General features: G+C 33.6%; 1 protein-coding gene across 1 annotated transcript; it reads right to left on the bottom strand.

The window, feature by feature from the left end:
• Nucleotides 1-2,681: 2,681 nt before the first annotated feature.
• On the bottom strand, nt 2,682-8,716 carry LOC117342734. The gene is made up of 3 exons (XM_033904953.1): nt 8,309-8,716; nt 5,097-5,297; nt 2,682-3,857 (listed from the first exon to the last, which is right to left on the bottom strand). Exons 1-3 carry the CDS (start codon nt 8,679-8,681, stop codon nt 3,082-3,084), a joined length of 1,350 nt encoding a protein of 449 aa, XP_033760844.1. The 5' UTR covers nt 8,682-8,716; the 3' UTR covers nt 2,682-3,081.
• Between the last annotated feature and the right edge of the window lie 7,626 nt (nt 8,717-16,342).

The raw sequence follows: 16,342 nt of genomic DNA, 5'->3' as shown, positions 1-16,342 counted from the left end.
AAAACAATTAAAATATCGATCATCTATTTAAATGACAACATTTATGTATTCAAGCGAAAGTTACATGAAGAGTAATCGATTTTACAGGAATGGCTGTGTATTTTATTTAAGTTAAGTGGGCCCTAACATTACTTTTCCGCATTTCAGAATATTAGATTGTTAATAGCATTTCTTTTGGTTATTACCAGCATTTTGTGTTTGACGAGCTTACGTTTTTTATGGATCTGTAAAAATTGTCAAAAATAATAACGAAAACTTCTAAAACCTTTATAATAACAAGATGCTTATTTAAGGAGCATTCCTTTCGGACATCAGAAACATGCGCAATTGTTATTGATGAAATCTTTGTCTGAACGATGATAACATGAGTGTTTGTGCATGTAATGCAATTAACGCCGAAATGTACAGGAAAATGGCATATCGTATACAAATACGGTATTAGTGATACTTCGGGTCGAATTAAGATTTTTTAGGAATTAATGAACGAAGAACTTTGGTTTATCTTGAGAGTAAAACTGCCGTATTTATATATTATAACTTTTACTACATGGAAGAAATACACATTTTCCAGTAAGTTTAATTTTGACGACCTAAGCTTTATTCAAACGAAGGATATACTTGTTGACAGGGGATCGAGGACATTACATGTCTAAACTTCCATACCACATGCGAGGCGGACGGAATAGAACATCGATCTGGGGACTAAATCGATGTTTTTGTGTAGATTAATATCTCATTTATCAATATATAGAAGTTAGGTATTATGTCACGCCCGACTTTATTTTATCTGTGCCAAAATCTTAGCGACACCAAACAGAATTCCAGGTTTTACTACAGCAGTACGCTCTGGCCCTACCCCAGACATGGTGTCAGAGCCAGAGGAAACTCCGGCTAGCTACTGGTCAAATATCATATACGCCGGGCCACTTGGTTATTGAAAGTCGTTTAAAGATTTTCAGACATTTGACCCCTACGACCTTTAAAGTAGACCAAGGTCATCAATTTAAAGAAACTTGGCAGCCCTTCATCCCAGCATGCTACTTGCCTAACATCATGACCCTGAGCTTATTGGTTATTGAGAAGAGCTTAAGGCGTTAACGTTTGACCCTGTGACCATAGAAGTATATAAAGGTCATTCATTTGAACGAACTTGGTTACCCTTCATTCAAGCATGCTACTGCTCGATTTTCATGAATCTGAGCCCATTGGTTATTGAAAAGTCGTTTAAGGATGTTAGATCATTTGACCTTGACCTTGAGAATAAGTCAAGGTCATTGATTTGAACAAATGTCGGAGCCCGTCATACAGTCATGCCACTGCCCAATAACTTGGTCTTGGTCCTCTTGGTTATTAGGAGGAAGTCATTTAAAGATTTTTCAGTACATTCATAATTTTGTTTCCCATTTGACCTTGACCTTTGACCATAAAAGTCGGCCAATGAAAAACGGTCCAGGGTGTCTTACTCCAGGGAAACATGCACAAAAATATTACATGGACGAATTCACGGGATAGCAGTTTGGAGGACGACTATGTGATAATGTATAATATTGATGCTTTAATATGATGTATTTAGTATTCGTGTTGTGGAAGGGTCGCGACCTCTGCCACAGTTCATCTCCTTTCTATGAGTTTGATAATAAAATCGTGCATTTCTTCTGAAGATTTGACCTGGTTAAACAAATCTAACAAAATATTTCTTTCAGTGCATGCCTACAAGAAGCCATGTATGATTTGACACAGGAATGTATACAAAGAAGAGGCCCAATGGGCCTTCACCGCTGACCAGCTATTCAATGTTTCATTAATTCAAGGTCATTAGTTAAACAAAAATTCATACTTGGGTGTATTAGCAAACTTGACCCCTGTAACATTGAGTGTGGGTCAAGGCCATTTCTTTTCACAAACGATAATGGACTTCATTCAAGGAAGCACCATGATTCTGGGCCTTTTAGTACACTTGAAGAATAGACATATGAGGAGCCGTTAATCTTAATACTGCAATTGGAGGCATCTATATATTTTAATCAGAATATGTTGAAGTGTTTCAGCAAATGTGACCTATGTGACCTTGAATATGGTTCAATGTCATTTTTTTGTTAGACTGCATTCCATGAACCTTTCAATCAAATAAATTGATTCTAGGTCTTTTGGTTATTAAAAAATAAGCATCTGCGACCTTTAATATTGGTCAAGGTGTTTGGTTATTCGGGATAAAAGTCATTTAAGTGTTTGAATAAATTTGACCCCTGCGACCTTGATTATGTATAAAGGCCATTTCTTTTTGTAAATTATCAAGCTTCATCTAAGGAACATAGCAGCCAAAAATCTTGATTCTGAGACCTTTGGTCATGTCCAAAAACATTTTAAATGAAAATGTTGAAGACAGATCTAGGTATACCACAGAATCCACACTACGGCTTAACTTAAGCTCACTCACTTGTCCTTCAGGCAGGCAACATAAAAATATACAGTCCACAGGACATATAGGTCACAATAAAAGAGCAGATTAGATGAAAAATAAAAATCTGCCATATCAAACTTAACCTCCAGACCACATCACCAAGCATGTCCTTGATGATTCATTGTTAAAAGCTATATATCAAAATGTGTTTAAAATATATACTTCAGAAGGGACAATGTGATGTACAAACCATATCAGAAAAAATCATAAACACATCATGTGGATTTTGATTGTTGTAAATTTATTCAAATCCTGATTTTTTCAGAAGTATGCTTGGTAAATTGTCCACAATGATGAGTGAACTGTTCAATTTTGTATATACATGTAGGATGGTATGCATAAAATGACAATGAACCTAGCCAGCCCTTATTAACCCATCAACATCTATATATATATATACACCACACTCCATGTGTATTTTAAGGATTCCACACCATACCAAAAAAATTATGTTTCTAGCCAAAATTACATGTGCAAATTATTAGATAAAATTACACACTGGCCATAGATGGACGTCCAACATCAGCATATGTCCACTTTGCTTCCTCAGACCACCCAATCTCCCTTCAAGATGGACCAAATCCTGTCGCTCCAGTCTCTACTGATCTGGAGTGTCTTCCTCATCGAATGTGTTCACTGGGTTTCCTGAACGTGCAGTACATTTTTAAGTCTTGTGTTAAGGTCCCTAGAGGCCTCGGGGATGTTGAAGTGCAAGACAACATCCCAATTTGTATCTCTTTATAGAATCTCAACTTATATTTCATGTACTCATGAAATCTGGATTTGTCTAATTTAACTTTGTCTTTCAGGTTTTTAACACTGAATGTTTTAAAATTTAAAAATAGCCAAAGACAGACAATGGAAAAAACAGAAAGCAGTCTTTCTGAAGGCGATACATGCCAGAGTTGTAACAGTTCACCAGCCTGCAGCAGAATGTCATTTTCAGGGTCGTAAAGGAAAATCGAAGCATGTCCAGCCGTACACCCAATTGTAGGAATAAACAGACCACTTAATAAATTGTCCATATTAACCTGTGCAAATCCATTTGTTACCGTCTCTGCCACTATCTGGTCCAAGGTATATAAATTAGTCAGAATGTCCTCTCCTCTGCTTACATCAATAAAGATCTCAGTTTTTTCATTTGACGCTGTTTTCCGTCTCTTAATAGATGGTTCCACATTAATTGAATCTGAAGAGCTTCCTAAATCTGCATCATTTAAGGCATTTTCCATGTCCGTATCATGTAAAGAATTTCTTAATTTTGTATCATTTGAAGAATTTCTTAATTTTGAATCATTTGAAGAATTTCCAGTTTCTGTATCTTCTTCTACAACTGTAACTGCAATAGTTTTGTTTATAAGGATGTCTGCTCTCCCATGCCAGGTGGACAATGACCCTGAAACAACAATGAAGATCACAGCAATTAGGATTACTCCTCAATCATGGCCATACTTTAAAGACACAAAGGCAGGTTTTATGAGAGGTTTTCAATAGAAACAAATTAAATAAGACAATTTGACAAATTACAGCCCCCACCAACACCCTCCTCCGTCACCCCCTGAATGTAGCTATAGCTATAGGTTAAAAGTCAAAATGAAGGTCCCTCTGACCTACTTTTGATACAAGTCACACTGACTCATGTAGCTAATCTCATGCCACTCTAAACAAGCTTTTTGCTTGATGTACGTGGGTCAAAGATTAAAATGTAGGTCAGAGTGACCTACAGTTGTCACCCCACACACCACCCAATATAATTAAAATCGGATGTACATTTGCACGACGTTACTCTTACTTAGACTATTATTAACCCTACAGAACTAATCATTGACATATATAAGTACTGCATGTACATCCGTATATACAGATAGACTGAAAAGGCATAATAATGTGATCAAATTATATTATTCAATACAACAGTCATACATGTACAGTACATACTATTTACTTGGTTTTGTTTTTATTTGATGGTAAATTAAATAATTAAGACAACATTACATGTATAAACTTGTATAATTTTTCTTTGTAAAATAGACAACAGAGAATGTTAATATTCCATACATTACTGATATTCATATGTATGGAGAATATTAACATTAATATTCCATACATTATTGATATTCATATGTATGGAGAATATTAACATTAATATTCCATACATTACTGATATTCATATGTATGGAGAATAGTAACATTAATATTTCATACATTATTGATATTCATTTGTATGGAGAATATTAACATTAATATTCCATACATTATTGATATTCATTTGTATGGAGAATAGTAACATTAATATTTCATACATTATTGATATTCATTTGTATGGAGAATATTAACATTAATATTCCCTACATTATTGATATTCATTTGTATGGAGAATAATAACATTAATATTTCATACATTATTGATATTTATTTGTATGGAGAATATTAACATTAATATTCCATACATTATTGATATTCATTTGTATGGAGAATAATAACATTAATATTTCATACATTATTGATATTTATTTGTATGGAGAATATTAACATTAATATTCCATACATTATTGATATTCATTTGTATGGAGAATGTTGACGTTTATATTAATATTCCATACCAGTATTAACATAAAACCCAACCTTTCCTTACCTATTGAAGTATTCCCAGCTTGGATCTGAACATTGCAATCTGGACATTTTTTGGGAAGCTGCTTTGCTGTTGAATCCACAAGATATTCTTTGTCAGGAACCAGCTGTGACAGTAGGTGTTGGGCAAGGGCTACCATAACAGTTGTTTTACCAGGAGCTTCTTTAATTATTTCTTTTATTGCTTTCCCATGGACCTTACGATCTGAAATGACATGTTTTTAAGTCGGTATATTTCTTCACATGTAAAACATTTTAACTTTTTGTTGTATATATATACTAGTGATGAGTTGACAATAGGATGAAATTGCATGATCATTAACTAATCTTAATTAACTAATACTTTCCTACCAGATCTTAATTTGCAATGGGGCAAACACAAATTTACGCTATTGGGGATTGAATTTCATGTCAACCTACATGAGTTACCAAAACTGAATTTCGATAAAAAACTAATTAAATTAAAGTCACTTCTTAAAACATGGAAAAGAAGAGTTTTGACCCCTATCGGTAGAATCTATATTATTAAATCGCTCCTCATTTCACAATTTAACCATCTCTTTATTTCACTCCCTAGTCCTGATGAACAGTTTACTTCAACACTAAATTCCATTCTTTTTGAATTTTTGTGGAATAGCAAAACAGATAAAGTAAAAAGAGAAATTATTGTTCAAGATTATCTAAATGGTGGTTTAAAAATGATAAATATAAAAGCTTTTATAGATTCATTAAAATTATCTTGGGTGAGAAGGCTTTTTCAAACTACAGCCAAGTGGCAAGCTATTTTGAAAAGTTACATTAACATTGATTTGCTAGCCAATTGCGGCAATGATTATGTGCAGAAATGTGCAAAAAGTTGCAGTACTATATTCTGGGCTGATGTGTTTAAAGCCTGGTACAATTTAAATCTATCAATCGAAAAAAATAGCATTATGAAAGATTCTATCCTAAAAACACCACTATGGTTTAATAAAGATATAACTGTTGGCCAGAAATCAGTATTTTTTAAGAATTTCTATAACAAAAACATAATTATGATAAATGATTTGATATCAGATCATAATACTGGATGTTTTCACACTCTCCAAGAAGTAACTCGCACATATCAAGTAAAAACTAATTTTCTTCAGTATCATAGCCTTTTGTCAGCAGTAAGAAAGTTTTTGTCTTCAAAAGAAATTCCTGTATTAAAAATCCCATATCCTTGTTTGCCAATGAACATAGAATTATTCATGAAACACAGAAAAGGCTCAAAGGATTTCTATAATATTTTTATTAAAAATAACAATGTCCCCACAGGTAAAAAGAAGTGGAATGAAGCTTTTAACTTGAATGATACAACTTGGACTAGGATATTCAAGATTCCCTTTATTGATACAAAAAATACCAAACTTCAGTGGTTTCAGTACAGAGTTAATCATCACATCTTAACCACAAACTCTTTTCTTTTCAAATCACAGCTAGTAATTTCTCCTCTTTGTACTTTATGCAATTCTGAAATTGAAACTATCATACATATCTTGTGGGAATGTTGTGAAGTTCAGAACTTATTAGAAAGTCTTAGAATTTTATTAGATGCTCTTTTTATCCCATTTAATTTCAATAAGCAATCTTTTATTTTTGGACTACTATCTCAAAATCCTAATAACTGTAAAGTTGACAATGAAATTCTCCTCGTTATCAAACAATATATTTATAAAATGCGATGTTTTCACAAGTCTTTAAACATCAATGGTCTGATAAGTGCTCTTAAACAATATCATGAGACGCAAAAAATTATTGCATATAGTAAAGGAGAAGCCTGTAGGGAAAAGTTTGAAAAAGAGTGGAAAAACTGGGAGAAAATCTCCGACTTATAATTACCATATCTCTTTTTTTTCTCCAGTGCTGTGTTGCTGATACTCATTAAATAAGCAGATAATAATTACTTTCCATCTCCTATCAAGGTATATTATTTTAATTTTATGTATAAATGGTCCCATCCTTTGTCTATCTTCTTTGTCTATCCCCCCCCCCCCCCCCCCCCCCCCCTGTTTTCCAAAATTGTGTGTGTGTGTGTGTGTGTAAGAGGTACTTATCAGTGTGGAGCGTGGTCAATCCTGCTGATGACTCGGTAGACGTGGATAGAGTTGATATGACCAACACAGAAACTGAGCCCTCGACAGGATTGATCAGGCTACCAGGAAACTGAATATGTATATATGTGTGTGAGGGTGTATGTATATCTATCAGAGTACATTCACATTTATAGGAGTTTGTATGGTTTCCTATGTACATGCATTTACCTTTGTAGTTAATGATGATGATATTATGAAGATGATTAGAATGATGATTATTATGATGATGAGTATGATGAGATTATGATGATGATACTATGATGATGAGAGTATGTTGACTTGTATGATGATGTGATTACGATGGTGATGATGAGTACGATGATGCGGATGAGGTTGCTTTTAAGACAATGAAAGATCTTGAGGTTATTCTGATCATGATGATATATAATGGCAAACCATACATTCTGGAACTGATGTGTGTATGTTTGAGGGTGTGTATGTGTGCATGAGGTTATTATCTATTCATGTATTAAAAATGTCTTCAAAAATTAAAAATTAAAAAAAAAAAAAACTAATCTGGTAACATCAACTTATCTGATAATCAATTGTAATTATAAATTATAATTGGTCATTGTTGTATATACATCTTTTTCTTCGCATTAACTTTCTGGGTTGACCTTTCTTTGTTGTTACAAGTACATGTGTATATATATATATATACCTGCTACATGTATATGAGGGAGGAATGATTGTAACATTTATTATTTCTAGCATCTATTTCCTTCCAAGCTCTGTCTGCTTTGAATAAATAGCTTCTGATATACACCCATCCACCTTTTCTTTTTGAGATGTCATTTTTAAGCTGGACATTTTATTCTTTGTTTGTTATGAATTAATCTTATAACTATGTATCTTTGATTTACAGAAACCTCGAGAGCTTTTTTATTTTTATTATTTTTTTTATTATTATTATTATTATTATTATTATTTTATTTCTAAATAGATAGCTATATTGTTGGTAATGTTAACGTTAGAACTGAGACAGCAGCAAAACGAGGTAATGTTTGCAAAATTAATTAGGCCTAGTTACTTAGTACAAGTGAAAAGTTTAAGCGCACGAAGCAGGCCCTGTATGACTTTTGCTTCATTTTTGACTTGCCTCGAAGAAATTCCAGTAAAGTCAGGAAAACGGTCACTATATCTGTGTCATTAAGTACAGAATCGATTCCATTCTCCAAGAATTTTTCAAAAATGTCCAATTTGAACAGTAATCTCATGTTAATCAAGCCAATTTCCTCAGTATCAACTCCAACATCTTCAACATAGGGCGAAAGTTCCACACAGGCTTCCGTAAACAAACCTCCTCTTTTTCCATTACATGAGTCTATGACCAAGTTAATGAAAGGCAGATCATTTTGAACTATATGTTTTAAACTTGTCTTCAGTAGTCTTTCCTCTTCAGAATTCTTAAATCTCCGTATTCTGCCAAAAAGATCGCTGCTAGAGTCACTGTTGACGATGTACGCCGCCATGTTGGTTGACACTAACGCATGGATTGGGTAACGGGACGGACCGGAATTGAAAAGAAAAATAGTATTAATGTATTATTCTGAAACTTTACATTAGCTTTCTTTCGTTTATCCATTACCTTCTTTTCCTTTCATGATCAAGTTAAAATCCCAAATTTAAAAACGAATTGTTATCCTACATACACTACATGTACTGGTAGTGAAATGACAGGTGATCCATTCTCAGTGAATTTTTAAGACGATATCGATTCTAAATGAAATGACGTCAAAGTCTTTGATTTTTCTTTTCGCTGAAGATATTGTTGATATCTTTCATCTGTATTTACAGAAGCATTCTCATTGATAAGCATTTTTTAACTAGATGCAGCGAGTCATCTTCGAACAATTTTGACGTACATGTTCATGACACTGGGACATGTCTATATAATGTTGTGATAAAATTAGCCCACTGAAATGTCAATAGATCGTCATAGCGTGCGATAAACCTGTTAGTCGTATGCTTGATAATAATACCGTAACAATATAATCAACCAGAAACACCAACCTATATACATTACAGTCTTCATAGTTTATAATGTACATCTGTAAGTGTTTCTGGCTAAGTATACCCTATAACACTATAATGTACATCTGTAAGTGTTTCTGGCTAAGTATACCCTATAGCACCATAATGTACATCTGTAAGTGTTTCTGGCTAAGTATACCCTATAACACCATAATGTACATCTGTAAGTGTTTCTGGCTAAGTATACCCTATAACACTATAATGTACATCTGTAAGTGTTTCTGGCTAAGTATACCCTATAACACTATAATGTACATCTGTAAGTGTTTCTGGCTAAGTATACCCTATAACACTATAATGTACATCTGTAAGTGTTTCTGGCTAAGTATACCCTATAGCACCATAATGTACATCTGTAAGTGTTTCTGGCTAAGTATACCCTATAACACTATAATGTACATCTGTAAGTGTTTCTGGCTAAGTATACCCTATAGCACCATAATGTACATCTGTAAGTGTTTCTGGCTAAGTATACCCTATAACACTATAATGTACATCTGTAAGTGTTTCTGGCTAAGTATACCCTATAACACTATAATGTACATCTGTAAGTGTTTCTGGCTAAGTATACCCTATAACACTATAATGTACATCTGTAAGTGTTTCTGGCTAAGTATACCCTATAACACTATAATGTACATCTGTAAGTGTTTCTGGCTAAGTATACCCTATAACACTATAATGTACATCTGTAAGTGTTTCTGGCTAAGTATACCCTATAGCACCATAATGTACATCTGTAAGTGTTTCTGGCTAAGTATACCCTATAGCACCATAATGTACATCTGTAAGTGTTTCTGGCTAAGTATACCCTATAACACTATAATGTACATCTGTAAGTGTTTCTGGCTAAGTATACCCTATAACACTATAATGTACATCTGTAAGTGTTTCTGGCTAAGTATACCCTATAACACTATAATGTACATCTGTAAGTGTTTCTGGCTACAGTAAGGACCGTAGCTTTTAATACTTCTACCCCCCACACCGCGATTTATGGTGACGAGTGTACATGGAGAAATAATCACCGTGTTTCCTAGTGATAGACCAATTATGCCAATCAATCACCGGAGTTAAATCATCAAAGATCGCGGTGACCAAGCGTGCCGCGGTGAACCTCCGCGATCGAGACACTGAGGATCACAGAGAATCACAGTGGATCAGCAGGACTCATCGGTGCTTACTCATGCGATAAAATTTACCTGTAATATGGATCGATATGGAGTAGGCTAACTACATGTATATAACTGATACCTATCAACGCTATGATCGATGTGACCAGGGACGTACGGTATAACGTAATTGAAACTTTACATTTACCATTGGTTTTAATTGTTTCCAGCTCTTATAAATGCCGTAGAATTAAACATCAGTTTTACTTAGCTTGAAAATATGTGATATTTTATTTTATTTTGTCACTATAGTCGTAGTCTAGAGGGGACATAGATAATGTGTAGCATATTTAGATATAAAGAACTGTAAAGATTCCGCTGTGTGTCGCTGACCGGTAAAAGAAAGTAGATTTGATGGATGTTATTTCTTGTGTAGTAGATGTAAGAATCACGGATTGATGAACATTTCGAACAACTTTCATCCAAGTAAGGATATAATTTGCATGTCTGCTGTAGGGCCAGAACGCACTACTCTATGAAAACATGGAATTTTCCGTCACCGTTTGGTGTCGCTAAGATGTAAGGTGTAAATACAGTAAAACCGGTGTGAAATCACACGTATCTTACCAATATGGATAAATGAGATATGTATTTACCCCCAGATCACCCATTTAGTCCCACCTAGGTGTTTTATTCCGTCAGTATAGACCCTTGCTTTACGCTAGTCAAAATTTCACACTGTTGACCTGCCATTTTGTAAGTGACAGTACGACTAACCAGCCGAATCGGAACGCAATGGACCGAAAAGACCACATATAATTTATTGTCTTTTTCTTCTAACGTAGTTTAAATCAAGAAAACTAAGCTTATTATTTCACAAAACTTGTTATATTAAATTCAAAAAATCATAATGTCTTAATTATAAGCGGTAAAATCTATAGAAATAAAAGTTGTAGCATCGCACATGGATTAGGTAATTAGGCCGACCGCGACCTACAATGTATAGTTAGCAACATGGCGTCGAATCCAGAATGAAATATTGACTAGCGTAAAGCGAGGGTCTATAAGGACTGAATTACACACCTAGATGGGACTAAATGGGTATACTGGGGTAAATAAATATCTCATTTATCCATATATGTAAGTGTTATGTCATTCCCGATTTTATTGTATTAGGACCAAAATCTTAGCGACATGCCACATGTCAGCTGTCGGAGAATTCCACGTTTTCATATCGTAGTGTGCCAGAGGAGGCCAATAGAAACTCTGGCTAATTCCACCTATGAAACTGATCAAAAGTGGGAATAACACTTATTATGTGTAATGATACTGGTTGCATAGTCAAAAACCTGCAATATATCGTATCTTAGGGCATCCATATAATATGGGTGTTAAATGTACCGGCTGTTGCATGTCTTCACATTAATATCATGTCACTGAGTATTTTTTTTTTACTCTGGCCTATTTTATGGTTACTGTTTCTATCAAAAATGTGATTTCAATGATTTTTATAAAATCATAATACTTGTACATTTTATTACGTAGCGTCTTATAGAATACAACACGTTTTCATTTTGTGATGAATCAACATGATAGCCGTCATTGGTGGATAGTATCCATCTTGGCTGTCTGTCAATCAAACGCAATAGAAATGGATACCTGGCCGTACACGAATTTCATCGGTTGGATTGACAAGTCACCTTATACAAAGCAGATGACACTGAAGTTCGTCACACCTCAGTGAGCATTGTTGCTGTCAATCAAACGCCACGGAAAGGCTTTGCGCGTATTTCATTGGTTGATCAGAATGATTGACAAGTCATTCTCCGTGCACAGGTAAGATTTACAAGACAGTTACGAAATGTCTTGTTATTACTATGTATCAATCTTTTACAGATAAATATATTTGCAAATAAATGATAACTATTCTTTTAAAGTTTTGCTATCAGAAAGTTAGTTTTATCACGTTTATGACCATAACGAGTTAAATACATGTATATCAATCCATAATTTTACCATCGATCATTGGAATTGTGGAAGTTATTTAATTCATGTTACGGTGTTAGTCTTGTTGAGTACGGCAATAAGATGCATGTTAAAAGCACACGATTTGGAAATGATCTCCATTTCGATAGTGATACTTCACGTATACGAAAGTCAGTACATGGTATTACATCCACAGTTTCTTTGGTATTTTTGATAATAAACATTATATTTATTTAACATTATTTAAGAAGACAGTACGGTGGTTTTTAGAAGATAAAAAACATATTTGCTGATTTATTCATGTGATAACAATAAAATTTCAACGTGTTTTTTTTCTGAAGCGTGTGATTTAAATATTAAGCTGTTAAAGCATTTCTCTATTTTATAATCCATGTCACACAATCAAATGTTTTTTCCAAAGACTATATTGCTAGAGATCATATATATTTATGAATATATATGAATTATATAAATTGTATTTGACATGTATTTTGAAAGTTCATTGCATTATCTAAAAACATCTTCTAATAAAATATCTAACATAAAATGTGTTTGTTTTTAGTCATACATGTATATAAAACTTTAGTTATTTCAGTATATATCACAAGTGGTACATGTACAGAGTTAAAATTCTTGGTGTTCAAATGCTGACGTGGTGAAACTCCGTGTTAAAGTGTACCAAGAACAAAAAAAACGATATGCAAACATGGTATTTTTTTGTAAAAACCAAAGAATGATGTCGCGAACCACATCAAAATCGGTTGGCCGAGTGCCGAAATAAAATCTATGCATTATATTCTATACAAAACACGCTTCAAGTCATGGAGAACACTTAATTCAGAAAGTAATATATTATAATCATCATGATCTACAATAGACTAAATCTCTCACGTATGAATACCAGTGTTGGAGCCTGCAACAAACTTCTACATATACAGATTTTATCCCGAGGGTATTTTACATGTCATGGTCTCAGGGATAACGGACGATTACATTCTTGAGAAAGATATATTTTTTATATGATCGTTGTCATTGAAATTAAATAAAAGTGATTCGCAACAATTATAATATAATTGATACTTTATGTACAGGTACATAGTATAGGTTCTTATTAAAACCATCATTTTCGCTCCGTTATATATATATATATATATATATAACATACAATTTAGTTCATCGTGATTAATCATAATTAATACTAAAACTTATTAACTCGCAATAATTTTCGTGTATGAATTTTTCAAATTTTATTCATTTCTTTTTTATTATCATTATATTTCTTTTTTGTTTTGTTATTGTGTCGTTATTGTGAAGTGATCGAGATCATTGTGGTTTTACTTTCCATTCGTGGGTCACAAGTCATATCTTCACTTAAAACAGGACTTTAGAAGATTAGAAACATGTTCGGAGAACTACGAATTGAGTGGGTTAGTATAACCGCTAAACAATTACCAGGTGTGAAATTATGATCCACAAGCTCGTCACACCTGTCACTGCACTACATGTGTCTGGTGTTCTAATCGGCACACGCCGATAATTCTTGTGAGTTCTCGCGTTTGGTTTCTATGTACTTCAAAAAAGTTCCGAAGATATACTTTCACATGTTGTACGTAAATTGAGCTTGAATTTTATTAAGAATTGCGTGTTACTACAGGGAATGCATTTTTAAGTTGTTGAAATCAAACATATTATTTTTGGAATTCAGTGGGTTTCGTTTTCCTTTCAAGCGAAAAAAAAAGTATTTGAAAGGTTTGTCTATAGAATGATTAACCTAAGTTGCCTCATTCATAAACCCACGATGTTGAAAATTTACTCTATGAATCTTTCCGAAAATCACAAATAACGGTATCTTCAAGTGTATTTGCAACATATCTATTGCTGTTTTGGCTAATAAAAATTCCAATTTTTTAACTTTTATTTCACATCGTGTATGAATTGTATTTTAAACTTCTGTTACTAGAAGTATTATAACCGAAATCAATATTGGTATGTAACAACCCGCAAATGCCCTCATAATAAAGACTATATGATGTAAGTCGTTATAAACGGCCCATTATTCAAATGCCATACATGTTACAGCGACCCGTTAAAATAGAAAATTATTCAAATTTTACATGTTATATACGACCTGTTATAAAAGAAAATGAGTAAGATGATACACGTTGTATTTGGCCCGTTATAATAGAAAATTAATAAGATGTTACATGTTGTATATGGCACGTTATAATAGAAGATTATATGCCCTTGGTTTCGGTAACATTTGTTATTAACTAACTCACAAATATAAGTCAAAAAGTTTATTCAGCACTTTCATTATTGTTGTCTCATTCGCATTAGTTGCAGGCACGTGTTTCTATATATATTTCCTATATGACGGCTCTGATCCCATTAAACCTCTGACGTCACAGGTCAGAGATCACCAAAACGTAGTCAACGGCTCTGGGTTCGAGAAAAATCGCAATTACTCTAAAACTAAAGTCGCTGTGAAAGTCGGCCTTTCAGCATTTTTAGTTTCATCCTAAATCACATTTAAACTTGAAATAGCAAATCGTTACGGGTACACTTTAAGACCACCACGTAATCAAGTCAATTACGCTATGAAGGCTATTTTCACTCCATTCAATTTCATCTCATCTTAAATTGTCCTTATTTGTATTGATTACGAAAGAAATGCATTAAACCTCATAATTTTATGAAAACCTAGCATGTTCAAATTAATAGAGCTGTTAACAAGAAATAATAGAAATGATATCTCAAATCTTGCTAAATATATTAAATTTGCAAGGAAGAGAAAATTAGAATGGCTTAATAACCAATAATTATGTATAGTCATATAATGTTTCTCATACATATGTTGTATTACTTTTATTAGTAGTTGAATTGTCTGTATGTGCAATTCCAGCACAAATCTATGATAGGATATTGTTTATGATGTAAATAGTGAATTAATTGTTATATACATGTATATAATCACATAACACTATGTGTAAGGGTATATATGTATACAATAAAAGACCCGGATTTTACAACTTACCATCAGTCCATGTTTTTTTGTGATTTTTACGTACCAGAAACCCCAAGCTATCTATTTAAAAGTACGCGACACCAGCGAGAACTACCCAAGATGTCCGATAATTATTAAACCCGTATTCACTTAACAATGTGACGCTTATATAATTAATTAAGTATCAGACGACTATTGACTAATTTGTGTGTAATCAACCCAGTTCTTGTGATCACTGCGTAATACGTAAATGTGTGTGTAATTAATAACGTGCATCTTTCAATGAGTCGTCGTTTCACGTAACGGTGTTACAAGCCGATATCCATGTTTACCAAATACAAGCGTTAATGATGTTAATTACCGATCATAAATTTATTACATGTATTTGAGATTGATTAATTATCGTATCACGCACTGTATGTTTGTGCATAAATTCTTACTAACTACGAAATAGCAATATGTGTTCTTATAAAAGTTGCCGTCTGTAAAATAACTATCATAGATATTGTACGTCAAGTTGAAAAAAGCAAGACCAGGCTATACTATAAAATCCTTTAATACTGTAACATTTAGGTCGTAGAGAAAAAGCAATGTACCGTTATAAAAACAAAAGCTACACATTGTAACACAGGTAAACACCCGGGGCTATGACCTGACAGCGGTCGCTATTGACTACGCACAGTGTCAAGCGATAGTCTGTACAGCTGTCGACACGGGTGACTTGCCCCGACATTTTTTTCTCCTCGTGGTGAAAAAATTGTCCGGATTATTGAGGGAAGTTTGCTAATGAAAAGTACGCTCCGTTCCCAAAATGGGCTTCCGGAATCGGAATCCGAATTTCAGGACTGGTGAGTACAAATAACGTTACGGAAATCCGTTCCCGTGCATTTCCGTCCGGACTGCGAGTTTTCCGGACTATCGGCGTCCGGATTATCGCGGGTCCACTGTACACGTGTTGTAGTTTAAGTTTAAACATATTTTATTGATATACAGAAAT

The sequence above is a fragment of the Pecten maximus genome, chromosome 14 (assembly GCF_902652985.1).
Source record: "Pecten maximus chromosome 14, xPecMax1.1, whole genome shotgun sequence".
NCBI lineage: Eukaryota > Metazoa > Mollusca > Bivalvia > Pectinida > Pectinidae > Pecten > Pecten maximus.
Note: the sequence above shows the minus strand (reverse complement) of the source record. Positions and strands in the feature narration are given on the sequence as shown.

Bases quoted from the DNA above. Each gene is read 5' to 3' on its own strand.
- LOC117342734 (XM_033904953.1), bottom strand. From the start codon at position 8,681: ATGGCGGCGTACATCGTCAACAGTGACTCTAGCAGCGATCTTTTTGGC. The intron at 5,298-8,308 runs GCAAGTCAAAAA...ATGTCATTTCAG, and splicing joins TTTACTGGAATTTCTTCGAG to ATCGTAAGGTCCATGGGAAA. The intron at 3,858-5,096 runs GTAAGGAAAGGT...TTGTTGTTTCAG, and splicing joins AGCTGGGAATACTTCAATAG to GGTCATTGTCCACCTGGCAT.